Here is a 17,380-nt window from a genome sequence, read left to right as displayed (position 1 = left end):
AAACGTTAAGTGAAGAGGTATTGCAACACAAGTCTTGATCCATCTGAACTTCTGATATCTTATTGTTAAAGCACCTGGGGAAACATAAAAACAGTGTGTGGGTTATGTAGATCTGAATAGCAGTTTAGAACATTGGCAGGGAGAGATCAGATGTCAGCAATCTCCCCCCTCCCCAAATAAATACATTTCTGCAAACTAGCTCTGGCCAGCAGGTGGCAGTGTTAGCAATACTTTTATTCCACTGAATCGCTAGTCTTCTTGATTGGGCACATTGGGACCTTATTCAGAGTCGAGCTGGGTACACACTAAACGATGGTGTACCCAGCGATGTCGCCCACAATCCCAGCGCCGATGCGCCGACATATCGGGTGGTCCGTACACAATGTGCGATCTGGTGCCCGACCGCCTGATATGCCGGGATATGCATGGGATCGCCAGACACATCGCATGATCTTTCTGCATGTACAAAAGATCAGGCGATGAGGGTGACGACCCCACGAGAGCGCGTAACTACATGATGTACTGCATACACACTACACATTTATAACAATTTGTCATTCTGATGTGTCGATATTGGGCAAATTTTTAAAAAATATCGTGTAGATGCAAATTGAGGGTTTTTTGGTCTCAGGCTGCTTTTTTTCGCATGAGTGATTTTTGCAATGTATATATATATATCAAATGTGACTTAAGAATGTCTGCGACTAATAACCTGGGGCTGGAATGGTTGCGTAGTCGCGGGAAGTGAGGGCGCCACCACAGGCATTGTGTGTGCAGTGGCAGCAAAAGTACAGTAAGGTCGTGGTGTGGGCGTGTATGCCCAGAGTGTGCCCAATGGCAGCCAAAGATTGTCATATGCAGCCTCCTAGAGGGGTCTGAGCTGCGTGTGCTCTGACCCTGGTGTAAGTGTAAAGTTGATAATGATGACTGTGTGTGATTGGCTGCCATTGTAGAAAACACGCCCATTTATGCAAAAGCACTAAGAATGACGCAACAGGGTTTTAAAAGTGATTTTACGATGTAGCACACACGCGGTTTACACAAATAACAAATCTTTTATACTCAATTAAGGATGGCGAGGCCAGCGCATATAGGGCCTGATTCAAACCTGCTCGCTAAGCCGCGATCGCTGGCTGCCAAAAGGGGCCGGGTATGCAAATTCCGCGATCTCACTGTGTGGTGTAAGGACGCCCTCTATGTCTTAGAGAGCGACGGCAGTGAACGCACACTGGTGTATAAAGACGCCACTTTTCTTTTTTAAAACACGTCATCTCCAGGAAGTGTATGAACTATCGGAACCATCGAGACCCATCGTAGGTGCTCCTAGCCCTTGAGGTAGCCCCTACCCCACCACAAGCACTGCGATCAGTTCAGGCTAAAATACAACCAAGTGACATGTTCAATGACGCTACTTTGCTAATTATGCACACCCATTATACTCCGTTTTGACGCCCAGACACGCCTGCGTTCGCACATCCACTCCCCCCGTTCACAAGCACCTTCCCCTGTCACCACCCACAAACGGCGCTATCTGTCACCCAAAGTAGCGTCCAGTCTGTGTACTCCGTAGAGGACGGTACTTAGGGCCTGATTCAGAGCTGAACGCTCTGACCAGAGCGCTCGCTCTGAATCAGGGCCCTCCTCCATGAAAATGGAGCGGCCTCCTGGCCGCTCGCATAGCTGTGGGTTACCACCCACAGCATATGCGAGCAGCCAAAAAGATGGTCGCGATGGTCTTGACCATCGCGACCATCGGACTTGCGACGGAGACCCTGCAGTAGGGTCTCCCTGCCACAAGCCCTGGAGTGATTTTGGCTCTATCAGAGCCAAAATCACTCCCACTGACATCACTAGTGATGTCAGTGGGGCCGGCTGCAGACGGTAGGCGTTCCCATGGGAACGCCTCCGTCTGGCAGGGACGCCCCCGGCACGCCCACCAAAGGGGGTGTGCTGTCAATCAACATCGACAGCACGCCCCCTTTGGTGCGAGACCCGGAGCGATGGAAAGCCCGTCGCTCCCTGGGTCTCGCGCATGCGCACGACGGAGCTCCCTCCGTCGTGCGGATGCGCACTGGGGAACATCGACCCGCTTGCGAGCGTACTGCCGCTCACGAGCGGGTCTGAATGACCCCCTTAGTTCGTTGGTTCGGGTCTTTCATTTTTTTTTGTTCTGCCAAGCCTGTGGATGCTACATGGACATTTGTTTCCCCTATATTTCCAGAACCAGGGCTGGATCAGAGCCCAGTGCTGGTTGTGCTAAATACAGGGAGCGGTTTTTTGTCATAGGTGCATGCCGCACGGATCGCACTGATCCATGCGGGCGTCAGTACCTTGATGCATGCATGACAGATCTCTCTGATCCGTGCATGCAGCATCATGCAGATCCGAATGACATATCGTTCGGTGCATACACACTGAACGCTATGCCGCCGGGTCGTGTAGGAGATCGTAAAATCTTGCCTGCAGTAAGCAAGATTTGATAATACAATGTACGACCTGCGGGTACGCGCATCGGCGTCGTGATTGTGAGTGGGCACTCACAATTTGGACATATTTTACACGATTTGTCGTTCAGATGCGTTGAAATCGGGCGAATCGTGTAGAATATCGTCTAGTGTGTAGTCACCTTCACAGTCTCTTCTCGGCCAGGTAAAATAAGGAAGTGAGTCATAGCTCAAGATTTGCGTGTGCGACTCACATCGTAAAGATGAAAATTTATTTTTGTGATTGCATTTTGTGATTCTGGTAGCGTGTGACCAGGACCTATAGGGGTATGTAAACGGTGCCGGCACAAGACCCTGGGGGGTGGCACCGTCACTCCTCACGGCACCTGCATGTGGCTTGCAGGGTGCCTGGAATAGCATCATGCAGCCAGTAGCGCTGCTTTAGAGTTGTGAGGCCGGCACAGGGCGGCATAATATCTGATACACAAAAACGCCCCACTAATGAAAATTCTATTGCAGGTGTCAGGCAACTTTTTGCCGGATACAGTGTACATAAGCTCGGTGTCCCAGTTCTACCTTTATAATGTATGTTTGTTAAACACAATACTCAATTTTAGTTATAGAAATATTTAATATATTTTAAGCCATACAATTATAAAGTGGGGGAAGCAGTGAGAGCGGCAGGATCAAACAGGTGGTGGCAGTTGACAAGAGCAATACACCGACCGAATTTATAGGTAAATCTGTCAGTTTAGGATTATTGGTGTTGTTTGCAATATGTAACTAATAATAAATATTGAGACCTAAATTTAAGTCTGGAACTTACATATTGGTACTAGCTGGGAAACCTTTGACGTGCCGCTTAATATGGTTCCATGTACTGTATCTGACATGTCCCGGGGGTTACATAGAAAATGGGGCTCAGACTGCACACCCTGAACATATATATAATTGGAGGTGCTGTCTGTGGAGACCATTGATATATACACAAAAAGAAGAGACACAAGTGCACAACTCAAAATTAACTGATTATATATAAATAAATGTTTGCAGTAAATAGAGAATTTTTGGCATAAACTTGCTAAGGTTATGGGCCTACCCACACATCCGGATAACCTCTGTAGGGTAGGTCCCTAACATACTACGGTTCAAATCCAGAGCGCAGGACACCCCCAAACTAGCCCAGCTAAAGCCATCCCAATTTTATTTCTTTATATGGAGCTGCGGCTGTTCTTAACTATTTCCTTTACACTTTACTTTTCTTATTAGAGCGGTGCCTTGGGGTCTCTTAGCTGGTCTAGTTTGGGGGCAAAAATTTATTTATTTATATATAATCAGTTAATTTGGAGTTGTGCACTTGTATTTCTTTTTTTTGTGTATATATCTCCACAGGTAGCACCTCCAGTTATATATATATTCAGGGCGTGCAGCGTTTTACACACCTGAAAGCGTCAGACACTTTCCACTCAGACTAGCATCCCTACCACACTGGTTTAGAGCAGAGGTTCTCAAACTCGGTCCTCAGGACCCCACACAGTTAATGTTTTCCATGTCACTCAGCAGGGGCACAGGTGTAGTCATTACTCACTGACACATTTTAAAAGTTCCACTGGTGGAACTAATTATTTCACTTGTGATTCTGTGAGGAGACCTGGAAAACATGCACTGTTTGGGGTCTTGAGGACCGAGTTTGAGAACCTGTGGTTTAGAGCATGGAGTCTGGCATTGTAATATGCACACCAGTCAGAGGCACAATATAGGTAAGTCCTGCAAATATTTAGACTGTGTAGTGCAGCTTTGGTTAATTTTTGGGGCGTGGGTCCCCCTGGATTGCGTTGATTGATCTGCTTCTGGGCACCGCATTATAACACATTTTTCCTTTACAACACATTTTTAACCCTTCACTGTCTGTTTTTTATATATGTATTTCACTTATTTTTTTTTTAATTCTTTATATGCAGCTGTGGCTGCTCTTAACTATTTCCTTTACACTTCACTTTTCTTATTAGAGAGGTGCCTTGGGGAGGCTTAGCTGGGCTAGTTTGGGGGTGTCCTGTGCTCTGGATTTGAACCCTAGTATGTTAGGGACCTACCCCTACAGAGGTGGCCAAGATTATGCCAAAAACCTCTATTTACTTCAAAAATGTATTTATTTATATATAATCAGTTAATTTGGAGTTGTACACTTGTATTTCTTTTTGTGTATATGTCCTGGGGGTTGCTGACCATTGCTCTCTTTGTGATAAATGGGTGATATATATTATAGTATAATATATTATATATTATAGCAGTTTTCTGATGAGATCTATAAGGAAAGTGCTTCTGTCACCTACAGAACACTGCAGAGTGTAAGGGGCATATACAATTACGGGTGATGTGAGTGATAAGCCATGGGAACGCTCATAGCAGCAGCACATTGCGAGCCTAACATGGCATATTTTGCCTCACACCCCCATATAAGGTGCGCAGGAGAATTAGTGATGTTGTTTTATGGGAATTCTCAGTGGTGCGCCACCATATTGGTTTTGTTGTCATGGTAACCATCTGCATTTAGCCTGGGGGGAGGGGTGGCACACTCTTACCAGTTCTATAACAGCTGAACACGGAGGCCAGTCGCGGAGGACGGAATACACTTCCCGCAGTAACCACCACATTTTCCTGTGACTTTGGTTCCATCCTGAAACAAGAAAAAAAAAATAATGTAGGTTTCATTTTAGTGGTAAATATCATCACTTCAATACCTCAGAGCAAGTGACAGAAAAGCAATTTTACAACCAACTCGAATCAATTGAAAAAATGTGTGTATTTCTGGCCATTTACACAGAAGGTTTATACCATAACACAAACTTCCCTTACGGTGAATATTTTGGAAAACAAGTACACCGGTAACTGTAAGAGCAGAGTCATGTATCCCAAGCAACGGAAGCCGGTTACATGGCCGACAGTTCAACATGTCGACATCCTCAGAATGTTGACACAGGGCCATCGCAAACGCTGACGGGCTCGGGTAATGGAGGAATGTAGCCAAATCCAGGAGGCGTGGCCACTCTCCCTCCAAACAGAATAGAGGGAGTGGAGGCGATCAGTGCTATCGCCCCCACCTCTATGTCCACTACCACAGGCCTTGCCTGTATAGCTGCAAAGCCGCAGTGGCAGCAGTCTCCACTCTCTCACTGCTCGATCTGCCGCTACGCTGCTGTACAGGCGCTGCCAATGGTAGTGGACAGAGCAGTGGGCCTGGACCAGGTAAGTAGGACCCGCAATTCCTCCTTTCTGCTCCCCTGTGTAGACATCTGAAATGTTGCCACTTGAAATGTCAACATTCACAGAATGCCGACGGATAGAGTTAGGTGCCGCAGGGATAGTTAGGGTTAGGCTGCCAGGGAGGTTAGGGTTAGGCTGCAGGGGGAAGGGGATGGATTAGGGATAAGGGAATTATACGTCTGTGCCGGGACCCAGAAGAAGATGCTGGGGCCTCTGCAGCCACCAGGACCAGGTAATTGACCGCTGGGTCACCAGGGATGTTAGGTCGACATTCTATCATGTTGACATGTCATCCGTGTAGACATGATAAATGATGACCTAACATACCACACCCCATAGCAACCAGCCATTCTGATCAGTCATGTGATTAATAGGACTTTAGGATTTAGGGGCAGGGTACAAGCAGACTGGGGCCTAAATAATGTCGGGTGGTACTATCATTATTCTAAATAATCTTATAGGGTGCCACAAAAGGGTCTGCAGCGCCATTCAGAGTACTTATAGGGGGAATTCCATTACAGTCATAATAACTATAAAGGGCCGGATTCCGATTCTCACAGCGCCATATGCAGCTGCATTCAGAATGGGGCTATTTTGCTAACAGAATGCTACCGCGACTATATGCCCGTCTTCATGCCTATGCATCGCGCCAGCACAACTCAGTATAGGATGCAACTGTATACCCACGAGACTGTTCTCTTCCATCTGAGTGGCCGCCAACATCACACTCTGAAATACCCATGTCACGTATGGAGAACAATCGGTCGGAATCCAGCCGACTCGGAATCACCTAGAGGTACGTAAATATGCGCCTGTTTGCTACGCCGCATGCGCAGCTTACTAACATTCACTATATGCGGCTGTGTGTGGAACTGCGTGAGACTCTGCCACTTTCAGGTCTGGGCATTTATTGATCATATATACATTTCACCAACTCTTGCTTAATAATAAAAAAAATATTTCAGATTAAAATACAATGTGAATATTGCTAAGTAAATTGAATTCCTTACTGGTGATTTTGCTATTTCAGTCACTGCATAATTTCCCTGTGACATCCACTTTGTGGTTTCGGATATGGATAGGCCGGTTCCTTTAAGGTTGATGCTGAAACGGCCCTAAAAAAAAAATATTTCTAGGCTTACACAACTGTCCGATAGAAGAAAGGGAAACCTATAGTTAAAAGAAATTTTAAACCTATTTATGAGGGGAATTCAATTACTAGAGACAGGCGGACATGGAGCATCGCTGCTATGCTTGGCTGCGCACATATAAGTTCGTTAAGGGAACCCCAACACTGCAAGTTTTCCTGTGTACCTCTATGAGGCGCCTGGCAAAACCTGGGATGTGGATGCTCGCGGTATGCCGGTCACCACAACCATTGATTCAACTACTTTTTGTGCTTATAACTCAGTTTAATTAGAGCATGGCAGCGGCAGCCCGATAGATGAACAGATCACGGCAGCGGCAGCCCGACAGCGCTGGAAATCCTGATCGTCCTCAGGTAAGTAATAACTAACCTAACCCCCCTAACCCTAACCCTCATTAGGGGTGCCTAACCCTAACCTCCCTCCCAAGTGCCTAACCCTAATCCCCCCTGTAAGTGCCTAACCCTAACCCGCCCCTTCCCCGCTGCCTAAACCTAAGTCCCCCCTGGGGGTGTCTAACCCTAACCCTCCCTCCGCCTAGCAAGACCCTAACCCTCCCGGGGGGGGTGCCTAACCCTAAGTCTCCCCGGGTGCGCTAAACCTAACCCTCCCCCCCCCGCGGCTGTCCGCTCACGGCGCCCGGCATCCCTTCGATCGGGATGCCGGGCGCCTGTCTCCCGGCGTCGGGAATATGACAGGCGTCTAGATATAGACGCCTGTCATTTAACCCACGCCGGGATAAAGCAGTTAGGAAGCCGGCTGTCGGGATCACGTCAGCCAGTTTCCCGATTGCATCCCGTCTGGGTGAAATCCCCCCCTTGCCATTAACTGGCAAATTAAATTGAATTGCTGGTTCTGTATTGAAGCTTGAGGAAGGAGATGGTTAGTAAATTGTATCTAATTGTTAGCAGTAACAGAACTTACATCATGGGTAACAAAGGAAATTGTATAATATAAGTTAGTGCTCGGTCACAATGCACAAGGAATGCTCTTTCCATCTCTTCCCCACAAATAAAGCTGGGGGGGGGTGCGTTCTGCAAGAACAATGTTCCCTTACCTGAGGGCACTTAGCTGCGCTGTAACAGTCCCCAGCTGTAGCGTACGGGACAGGTCGTCCATCAAGAGTACGTGCAAATTGCAAATCCGTAGCTGCGGAAGAAAAGGCACAAATCATTCCAACATGAGCACTTGTAGCCGGCCAAGAGCTGTGCTGCCTGACAAGACAAAGCAGACAAACAGTGTTTTGCTTTGCAGGATGTGAGTAGCTTTGAATACAGTAAGAGACCTTATAAAACAGGCTGCGTGATTCTATTAGTAAAGCTAGGTGCACACCTATACAATTATCGGGCCGATCACCCAACACCGGCTGATCCGCCAGATAATTGTATAGATGTGTATGCAGGAGTATTAGCCGGTAAACGGCTTACAGCGCTTCTGCCCACAGTCGGATCGGGAGGTCGCATCTCATGAGCGATATAAGATGCCGGACCTCCCCATCCATTGAAGAATGTTACACACAGAGCTGGAAATAGATCAGTGTGTACGGGGTACGCACTAATCAGATACTTGCTCCGGGGATTGGAGAGTTTACCCGAATTGCCGAGTGATCGACATAGTGTGTACCAGGCTTTAGACAGCTGCCCCAGAGACAGGCATAAACATTGTGGAGATCTGAGCAGCTCTGACAAGCAGGGGCAGATTTAGGAGTCAGTCCGTCCCTAGGCACATGATTCGCTGCCCCCCCCCCACCCCCCGATTCTATTATTTTCATTATTAGGTTATAAGCCCTAATAAGGTGATTGTCAGCATAATATCATAATAATAAAACAAGCCATGAGCTATGACATTTCAAACAGATAGTGGCTACACCATGGCCCGGACAGATGTGTGCTACTGTGTCTGAGCTGATGTCCTGTGTGTCATCCCCAGGCTGAGCTACACATATGATATGTACTTTATGGCCACTTGAAGGAGGGCGTTTTATGACTGTCGCTTACAGCTGATACCTGGTGACACTCTGAAATATCCCACTACATAATATTTCCACAGTACCCTAACATACGCCATCTTGAATGAAGTGTTGATGGGTCACACATACCAATGCTTCTGCAACCTAATCGGAGAGATGCTTCTGATAACTGAGAAGCCACCTGCCAGGCCTGCCCGCTGATTGGCCAGCCACCAGGCTAGGGCGCACGTTGACTGGTCTATCCATTTCACAGTAACGGCAAAATAGTTCCCTTGTACCATACACCATGTTGAGTGTAGTGTGGACAGGAAGGACATAAGCAGTCTGCACATGTCCCAACAGTCCACACTCCACTCAAGATACCCTCCTATACAGTACAGTGGAAATATTTTGGAGTTACTGGAACATTTTGGAATGACAGTCCAAATGCCGCCCGCAGCAAGTGGTGCCCCTAGGCACGACTCTGAATCACTTGTAAGATCAGGAATATGCATACACATTACACAGCCCACAATGAATGCGAAGTTTGCTAGAACATTGCCTGTATAGATGATGCCCATTGAGAGCTGATCTGGGAACCATTGCACCGTGCGTTACAGTGTGAGCAAGGAGGAGACCGCGCCATAGGGAACAACGATCCCTGTGACTGATTTATGTTGCATTCAGGGTAATCTGACTACAAGCAGTGCTCCTCGTGCTGAAAGGACGTCTAACCGCTGCACCTGGCCCATGCTTTGGAGATGTGCATGTGTTTGATTTACTCTGAGACAGCCTACAGCAACCAATCCGATGCCAGCTTTCATCAGTGTAAAGCAAATTAGATCCTCAAAAAAACCCCCAATATAACTGGCAGCATTTTCTTACATCACACTGAGCCACAATAAGAAGTCCTCAAGGTTATTTCCCCTTTCTATAGCTTTATGACTATGCTGGTCTGGCAGCAATATGGGAGGGTAAGGACACAGATTACATTATATTACGCACTCACTTATAATCTGCAAAGTTGTCAGATCCAGTCTCACTTTACTGAAGGTGGAGAAGCCGGCTGCTGTGTAGTCTCTCCTGCAGGGACAGTCCTCTCTCCGACTCCCATTGTAGGGGCACTCGGTGGGATTCTGTAATCTAGAACATAGACAACATGGAACAAGTCAGGCAGAGATGTACATTACGTACTTGCTCTGACGCAGATGGCATACAGGGCAAATGTCAGCAGTGTATGGCAAATAGAGGGCCAGCCCCAAATGTTCTGAAGTTTTGGCAACATTTATGACAGCTGACCTGGAATGCCTGGGATTTATGGTCATCTTATATTGTTTTCCCATAATATTGAGCAACTTGCCTAAAAATAGTAAACCGCATTCATCAGCGCTCCCCACAGTGACTAGGGAATGAGGAACTTGGTCATGTCTGCGTTCATGTTATCATCAAACAACAGTGATGGTTTTTGTTTTTTTCTAAACTGTTGCAAGGAACAAACATTTTGCTGTCACCTGTGCACTCAGGGTCTGATTAAGACCCGGTCGCAAGCGCTGAGCGCTCGCAACCGGGTCGATGGTGGCCCACAGCATATGCGCATGACGGAGCCGGCTCCGTCGTGCGCATGCGCTAGCGACGGGCAATCCGTCACTTTGGATCTCGCACCAAAGGGGGCGAGCTGTCGAAGTTGAGTGACAGCTCGCCCCGTTTGGTGGCAAGCCAGGGGGGGTGGCTGCCCAAACGGAGGCGTTCCCGAGGGAACGCTTGCCGTTTGGGGGCGGCCCCAATAACATCACGAGTGATGTCAGTGGAGAGCTTCCGGCTCTGTTAGAGCCGAAAGCTCTCTGGGGCTGCGATGAACGAGACCCTACCACAAGGGACTTGTCGCAAGCCCGATGGTCGCGATGGTCTTGACTAGGGATTTCAGAAATCCGAACCCCCCCCGAGCCCTCCCGATCCGAGGCCGATCCGAGTCAGGCTCGACTTTTCCCGCCTGACTCGGATCTGAAATCAAGGCAAAACGTCATCATCCCGCCTTCCGGGTCTCGCGGGTTTTGGATCCTATATAAGGTACCCACGTCGGCGCCATTTTCTCACTCGGCTGTGGACAGTGAAGAGGGAGGGTGGGAGTTAGGGCTGGCTGGGCTGTGTAGTGTAGTGTAGTGTAGTGCAGTGTAGTGTTGTGCTGGGCTGCGCTGCTGTTGTCCATAGGGGCTGTGTCCACTCCTTTAAAGTCCATAGGGGCTGGCTGGACTGTGTTGTGCAGTCAGTTGTCCATAGGGGCTGTGTCCACTCCAAAGTCCTGTGCAGTGTCCCAGTCCTAAAGGGGTGCTGTAGTGTTGTCCAGGGGGTGCTCTGTCCATCAGGGGTGCTCCCCCCAAGTGCAAAAAAAAATAAATATTTTTTCTGTGTTTGTGAATTGTGTGCACTGTGGCTGCACGTGCATCAACAAAGGAGCAGCGCCAAGCGTGCGCCTGTGTCTCATAAGTAAAAGGCCGGCTGGCTTGTCCGTTAAAGGGTGCTGTAACCCTCAAAGGGCACTCCAAACAAAATAAAAAAATATATTTTTTTGTGTTTGTGAATTGTGTGCGCAGTAGCCGCACATGCATCAACAAAATAGTGCCAAGCGTGCGCCTGTGTCCCATAAATAAAGGGCCAGCTGGATTGACCGCTAAAGGGTGCTGTAACCCCCAAAGGGCACTCCAAACAAAATAAAAAAAAAATTTCTGTGTTTGTGAATTGTGTGCACTGTGGCTGCACGTGCATCAACGAAGGAGCAGCGCCAAACGTGCACCTGTGTCCCATAAGTAAAACGCCGGCTGGCTTGTCCGTTAAAGGGTGCTGTAACCCCCAAAGGGCACTCCAAACAAAATAAAAAATATATATTTTTTTGTGTTTGTGAATTGTGTGCGCAGTAGCTGCACGTGCATCAACAAAGTAGTGCCAAGTGTGCGCCTGTGTCCCATAAATAAAGGGCCGGCTGGATTGACCGCTAAAGGGTGCTGTAACCCCCAAAGGGCACTCCAAACAAAATAAAAAAAAAATTTCTGTGTTTGTGAATTGTGTGCACTGTGGCTGCACGTGCATCAACAAAGGAGCAGCGCCAAGCGTGCGCCTGTGTCCCATAAGTAAAAGGCCGGCTGGCTTGTCCGTTAAAGGGTGCTGTGACCCCCAAAGGGCACTCCAAACAAATTCAAAAAATATTTTCTGTGTTTGTGAATTGTGTGGGCTGTAGCTGCACGTGCATCAACAAAGGAGCAGCGCCAAGCGTGCGCCTGTGTCCCATAAGCAGAGGCGTCACTAGGGTTGGTGTCACCCGGTGTGGTAACTCATGGTGTCACCCCTCCCCCCCATGGGCCTTCTCCTGTATCACACCACATTGAATCCTTAGTAATGTTTTTGTACTAGTTGTACTTGTAGATCATAATTCCTGTATATCACTAAATGCAATGGCAATAGTAGTGACATAAACACCTAACAAAACTAACTAGTTTTAATTTTAAAACGAAAAACCTTTTGTTATCTACCGAGCCCGAAAAAAAGGGCACGACCTCGCAGTAAGGGACGTGGGGTCTGTCCTACCGAAATCACACATAGTATCCCCAATTCAAATTACTCCACACAGCAGCATAATCTTATTCACATTACACCACATAGTAGTGTCCCTTATTCACATTGCGACACACAGTAGTGCCCCTTATACACAATGCCCCTTATACAATGACCACTGTAGTAGTGTCACTTTTGCAGTGCCCCCTGTGATAGTACCCCTTATGCAACGCCCCCAGTAGTAGTGCCCTTTATAAAATGCCCCCTGTAGTTGTGCCCATTATGCAGTTCCACCTGCAGTATTGCCCCTTTATGCAATACCCCCTGTAGTTGTGCCCAATATGTAATGCCCCCTGTATAAGAGCCCATTATGCAATGCCCCTGTAAAGGAGCACCTTATGCTGTACCCCCAGTAGTGCCCCTTATGCACTGCCCCAGTAATGTCCCTTATGCAGTGCCCCCAGTAATGCCCCTTATGCTGTGCCCCCAGTAGTGCCCCTTATACAATAGCCTGTCACACAGTACCCCCAGTAGTGCGCCTTATACAGTGCCCCCAGTAGCGCCTCTTATGCAGTGCCCCAGCAATTGCCCTTAAGCTGTGCCCCAGTAGTGCCCTTAAACAGTGCCCCCAGTAATGCCTCTTATGCAGTGCCATCAGTATTGCCCCAAGTAGTGCTCCTTATGCTGTGCCCCCATTAGTGCCTATTATTCAGTGGCCCCAGTAATGCCCCTTATGCTGTGCAGTATTTACCTCTAATCACAATATGGTCTGCACTGGGATTGTCTGGGTGCGGGTGGGTTGCGCACTTGTTCAATAAATGTTCCTCCCTTTTGGCTGCCGCAGCGCTCAAAGTCGTTGTCCCTCCTTTTTCTCTCACAGGCTCCCATAACCACCTGCGGAGCCAGCGTGCAGTGTGCGCGATGACGTCATCGAGGCTTGCGTCCAGAACCACACACAAGCACAGAGATTCTCTGTGTCTGTGTGTGGCTCTGGACGCTGGCCGCGTGAGAGAATCAGCTGAGCCCCGGCGGAGGAGCAGTCACCAGCGGCGTGCAGCCAGCTCATGTAGTCGGAGGGGTACAGTGGTGCCGGGGAAGCGGGTGTGCCGTGCGGACGTGTCCCAGAATGGGGTGCGGCCCGCGGGTGTCTGTGCTGCTCTTCTTGGTGTCACCCCTTTGAAGGGTGACACTCGGTGCGTACCGCACCACCCCGCACCTCCCTAGTGACGCCACTGCCCATAAGTAAAGGGCCGGCTGGCTCATTTCTTAAAGGGTGGTGTAACCCACAAAGTGCACTAGTCTCCAACAAAAATAACAAATTATTTTTTGTGTTTGTGTGCGCCTTAGCCGCACGTATATATCAATATAACATAAATGGAGGACCAAACTTTCTCCGATAAAAATAAAATAGGGAAAGATCAAGAACCACTTCCTCCTAGTGCTGAAGCTGCTGCCACTAGTCATGACATAGACGATAACATGCCATCAACGTCGTCTGCCAAGGCCGATGCCCAATGTCATAGTAGAGGGCACATACAATCCCAAATGACAAAGTTCAGGAAAATTACCTTGAAAAAAACATTTAAATCATCTGAAGAGAAACGTAAACTTGCCAATATGCCATTTACGACACGGAGTGGCAAGGAACGGCTAAGGTCTTTCCCTATGTTCATGACTAGTGGTTCAGCTTCACATGACGATGGAAGCCCTCCTCCCGCTAAAAAAATCAAACGAGTTAAGCTGGCAAAAGCACAGCGAAGAACTGTGCGTTCTAAGAAGATATCACAAATCCCCAAGGAGAGTCCAAGTGTGGTGGTGGTTGCGATGCCTGACCTTCCCAGCACTGGACAGGAAGAGGTGGCTCTTTCTACCATTTGCATACCCTCTGCAAGTGCTGGAAGGAGCACCCACAGTCCACTTGCTGATATGCAAATTGAAGATGTCACTGTTGAAGTACAACAGGATGAGGATACTGGTGTAGCTGGCACTGAGGAGGAAGTTGGCGAGGAGGATTCTGATGGTGATGTGGTTTGTTTAAATCAGGCTCCGGGGGAGACAGTTGTTGTCCGTGGGATGAAAAAGCCCATCACGGTCATGCCTGGGCAGAAGACCAAACATTCCACCTCTTTGGTCTGGCAATATTTCTATCCAAATCCGGACAACAACTGTCTTGCCATATGTACCATATGTAAAGGTGAAATAAGTAGGGGTAGGGATGTTAACCACCTAGGAACATCCTCCCTTATACGGCACCTGCAGCGCGTTCATAAAAAGTTACTGTCAAGTTCAGAAACTTTGGCTAAGACCGTAAGCAGTCCAGGGACACCTAAATCCCTTTTTCCTGTTTTATCCAAGGAATCGGTGGATGAGGAGGATGAGGACGACATCTTGCCTCCGTAGAGCCAGTTTGTGCAGGGACACATTAATTGCCAGCTTGTTTTGTAGGGGCCCAAACGAACCAATCATTTCAGCCACAGTCATGTGGCAGACCCTGGCGCTGAAATGATTGGTTTGTTAAAGTGTGCATGTCCTATTTATACAACCATAAGGGTGTGTGGGAGGGCCCAAGGACAATTCCATCTTGCACCTCTTTTATTTCTTTGCAGTATGTACTGTTTGGGGCCTAGTTTTTCAAACTGCCATCCTGTCTGCCACTGCAGTGTCACTCCTAGATGGGCCAAGTGTTTGTGCCGCCCACTCGTGTCGCTTAGCATAGTCATCCAGCTACCTCGGTGCAACCTTTTGGCCATAAAAACAATATTGTGAGGTGTGAGGTGTTCAGAATAGACTGGAAATTAGTGGAAATGAAGGTTATTGAGGTTAATAATTGCATAGGAGCATAAAAACCCACAAATTCTGTGATTTTAGCTGTTTTTATGCTTTTTAAAAAAAAAATACAGATCCAAAACACAAAACCCAGAACCCAAAACACGGAAGGGTGGTTTTGGCAAAACCAATCCAGATCCAAAACACGAAGAAAGATCCAGATCCAAAACCAAAACACGAAAAGTGGCCGGTGCACACCCCTAGTCTTGACCATCGCGACCATCATCATGGCCGCTCTCTATAGCTGTGAGTGGTCACCCACAGCTATGCGAGTGGCCAGGAGGCCGAACAAACCAGAGTTCCTGTGATGAACTAGTGCCGCGCCCCACTACCAATGCCTCTCACAGTCGCAATGGAGAGAGGACATTCCAGCAGAGAAGAACCAGTACAGGCACAGCTAAGCATTAAAGGGAACAGAGCAGGGCGGGCTAAGGTGACCCAGCACATGCTGACTTCATTTTACTAGTCTGACTTAATTTTCAATAAAAGTGTTACGTTAGCTACAAAGTGCACAGAGCTATTTATTTAGAGGCCAGTTATTAACCTGCAAGCAAACCCGAGATAGCAGCTAATGCTTATTTGTGTGGAGTCTCATACCATGAGAATAAGCTGAGCACAGATTGAGCCAATACACTACATCTGCTGGGATCAGTATGGCTCTCTGCAGACAAGTATAATACAGAGATGGTGAGAGGGGAAAGCTGGGGACAGAGAATGTTGGTGAGAGGGGAGAGCTGGGGACAGAGAATGTTGGTGAGAAGGGAGAGCTGGGGACAGAGAATGTTGGTGAGAGGGGAGAGCTGGGGACAGAGAATGTTGGTGAGAGGGAAGAGCTGGGACAGAGAATGTTGGTGAGAGGGGAGAGCTGGGGACAGAGAATGTTGGTGAGGGGGGAGAGCTGGGGACAGATAATGTTGGTGAGAGGGGAGAGCTGGGGACAGAGAATGTTGGTGAGAGGGGAGAGCTGGGGACAGAGAATGTTGGTGAGAGGGAAGAGCTGGGGACAGATAATGTTGGTGAGTGGGGAGAGCTGGGGACAGATAATGTTGGTGAGAGGGGAGAGCTGGGGACAGAGAATGGTGGTGAGAGGGGAGAGCTGGGGACAGAGAATGTTGGTGAGAGGGAAGAGCTGGGGACAGAGAATGTTGGTGAGAGGGGAGAGCTGGGGACAGAAAATGTTGGTGAGAGGGGAGAGCTGGGGACAGAGAATGTTGGTGAGAGGGGAGAGCTGGGGACAGAGTTTGTTGGTGAGAGGGGAGAGCTGGGGACAGAGAATGTTGGTGAGAGGGGAGAGCTGGGGACAGAGAATGTTGGTGAAAGGGGAGAGCTGGGGACAGATAATGTTGGTGAAAGGGGAGAGCTGGGGACAGAGAATGTTGGTGAGAGGAGAGAGCTGGGGACAGAGAATGTTGGTGAAAGGGGAGAGCTGGGGACAGAGAATGTTGGTGAAAGGGGAGAGCTGGGGACAGATAATGTTGGTGAAAGGGGAGAGCTGGGGACAGAGAATGTTGGTGAGAGGGGAAAGCTGGGGACAGATAATGTTGGTGAGTGGGGAGAGCTGGGGACAGATAATGTTGGTGAGAGGGGAGAGCTGGGGACAGAGAATGTTGGTGAGAGGGGAGAGCTGGGGACAGAGAATGTTGGTGAGAGGGAAGAGCTGGGGACAGAGAATGTTGGTGAGAGGGGAGAGCTGGGGACAGAAAATGTTGGTGAGAGGGGAGAGCTGGGGACAGAGAATGTTGGTGAGAGGGGAGAGCTGGGGACAGAGTTTGTTGGTGAGAGGGGAGAGCTGGGGACAGAGAATGTTGGTGAGAGGGGAGAGCTGGGGACAGAGAATGTTGGTGAAAGGGGAGAGCTGGGGACAGATAATGTTGGTGAAAGGGGAGAGCTGGGGACAGATAATGTTGGTGAAAGGGGAGAGCTGGGGGCAGAGAATGTTAGTGAGAGGGGAGAGCTGGGGACAGAGAATGTTGGTGAAAGGGGAGAGCTGGGGACAGAGAATGTTGGTGAGAGGGGAGAGCTGGGGCAGAGAATGTTGATGAGAGGGGAGAGCTGGGGACAGAGAATGTTGGTGAAAGGGGAGAGCTGGGGACAGAGAATGTTGATGAGAGGGGAGAGCTGGGGCAGAGAATGTTGATGAGAGGGGAGAGCTGGGGACAGAGCATGTTGATGAGAGGGGAGAGCTGGGGACAGAGAATGTTGGTGAA

At 48.6% G+C, this 17,380-nt stretch overlaps 1 protein-coding gene across 1 annotated transcript in view; it reads right to left on the bottom strand.

Moving 5' to 3' along the window:
* Positions 1-17,380, bottom strand: part of ADAMTS9 (ADAM metallopeptidase with thrombospondin type 1 motif 9) — a 275,988-nt gene continuing 258,608 nt past the window's right edge. The window contains exons 36-40 of the mRNA XM_088473392.1: positions 9,811-9,944; positions 7,911-8,002; positions 6,719-6,823; positions 5,027-5,121; positions 1-74 (exon numbers count right to left, since the gene is read on the bottom strand). Of these exons, the coding sequence (XP_088329518.1) occupies positions 5,032-5,121; positions 6,719-6,823; positions 7,911-8,002; positions 9,811-9,944 (421 nt within the window). The 3' untranslated portion in view covers positions 1-74; positions 5,027-5,031. The remainder of the gene's footprint in view (positions 75-5,026; positions 5,122-6,718; positions 6,824-7,910; positions 8,003-9,810; positions 9,945-17,380) is intronic.

Source organism: Taudactylus pleione, unplaced genomic scaffold (assembly GCF_031769625.1).
Source record: "Taudactylus pleione unplaced genomic scaffold, aTauple2 ptg000135l, whole genome shotgun sequence".
Lineage (NCBI taxonomy): Eukaryota > Metazoa > Chordata > Amphibia > Anura > Myobatrachidae > Taudactylus > Taudactylus pleione.
Note: the sequence above shows the minus strand (reverse complement) of the source record. Positions and strands in the feature narration are given on the sequence as shown.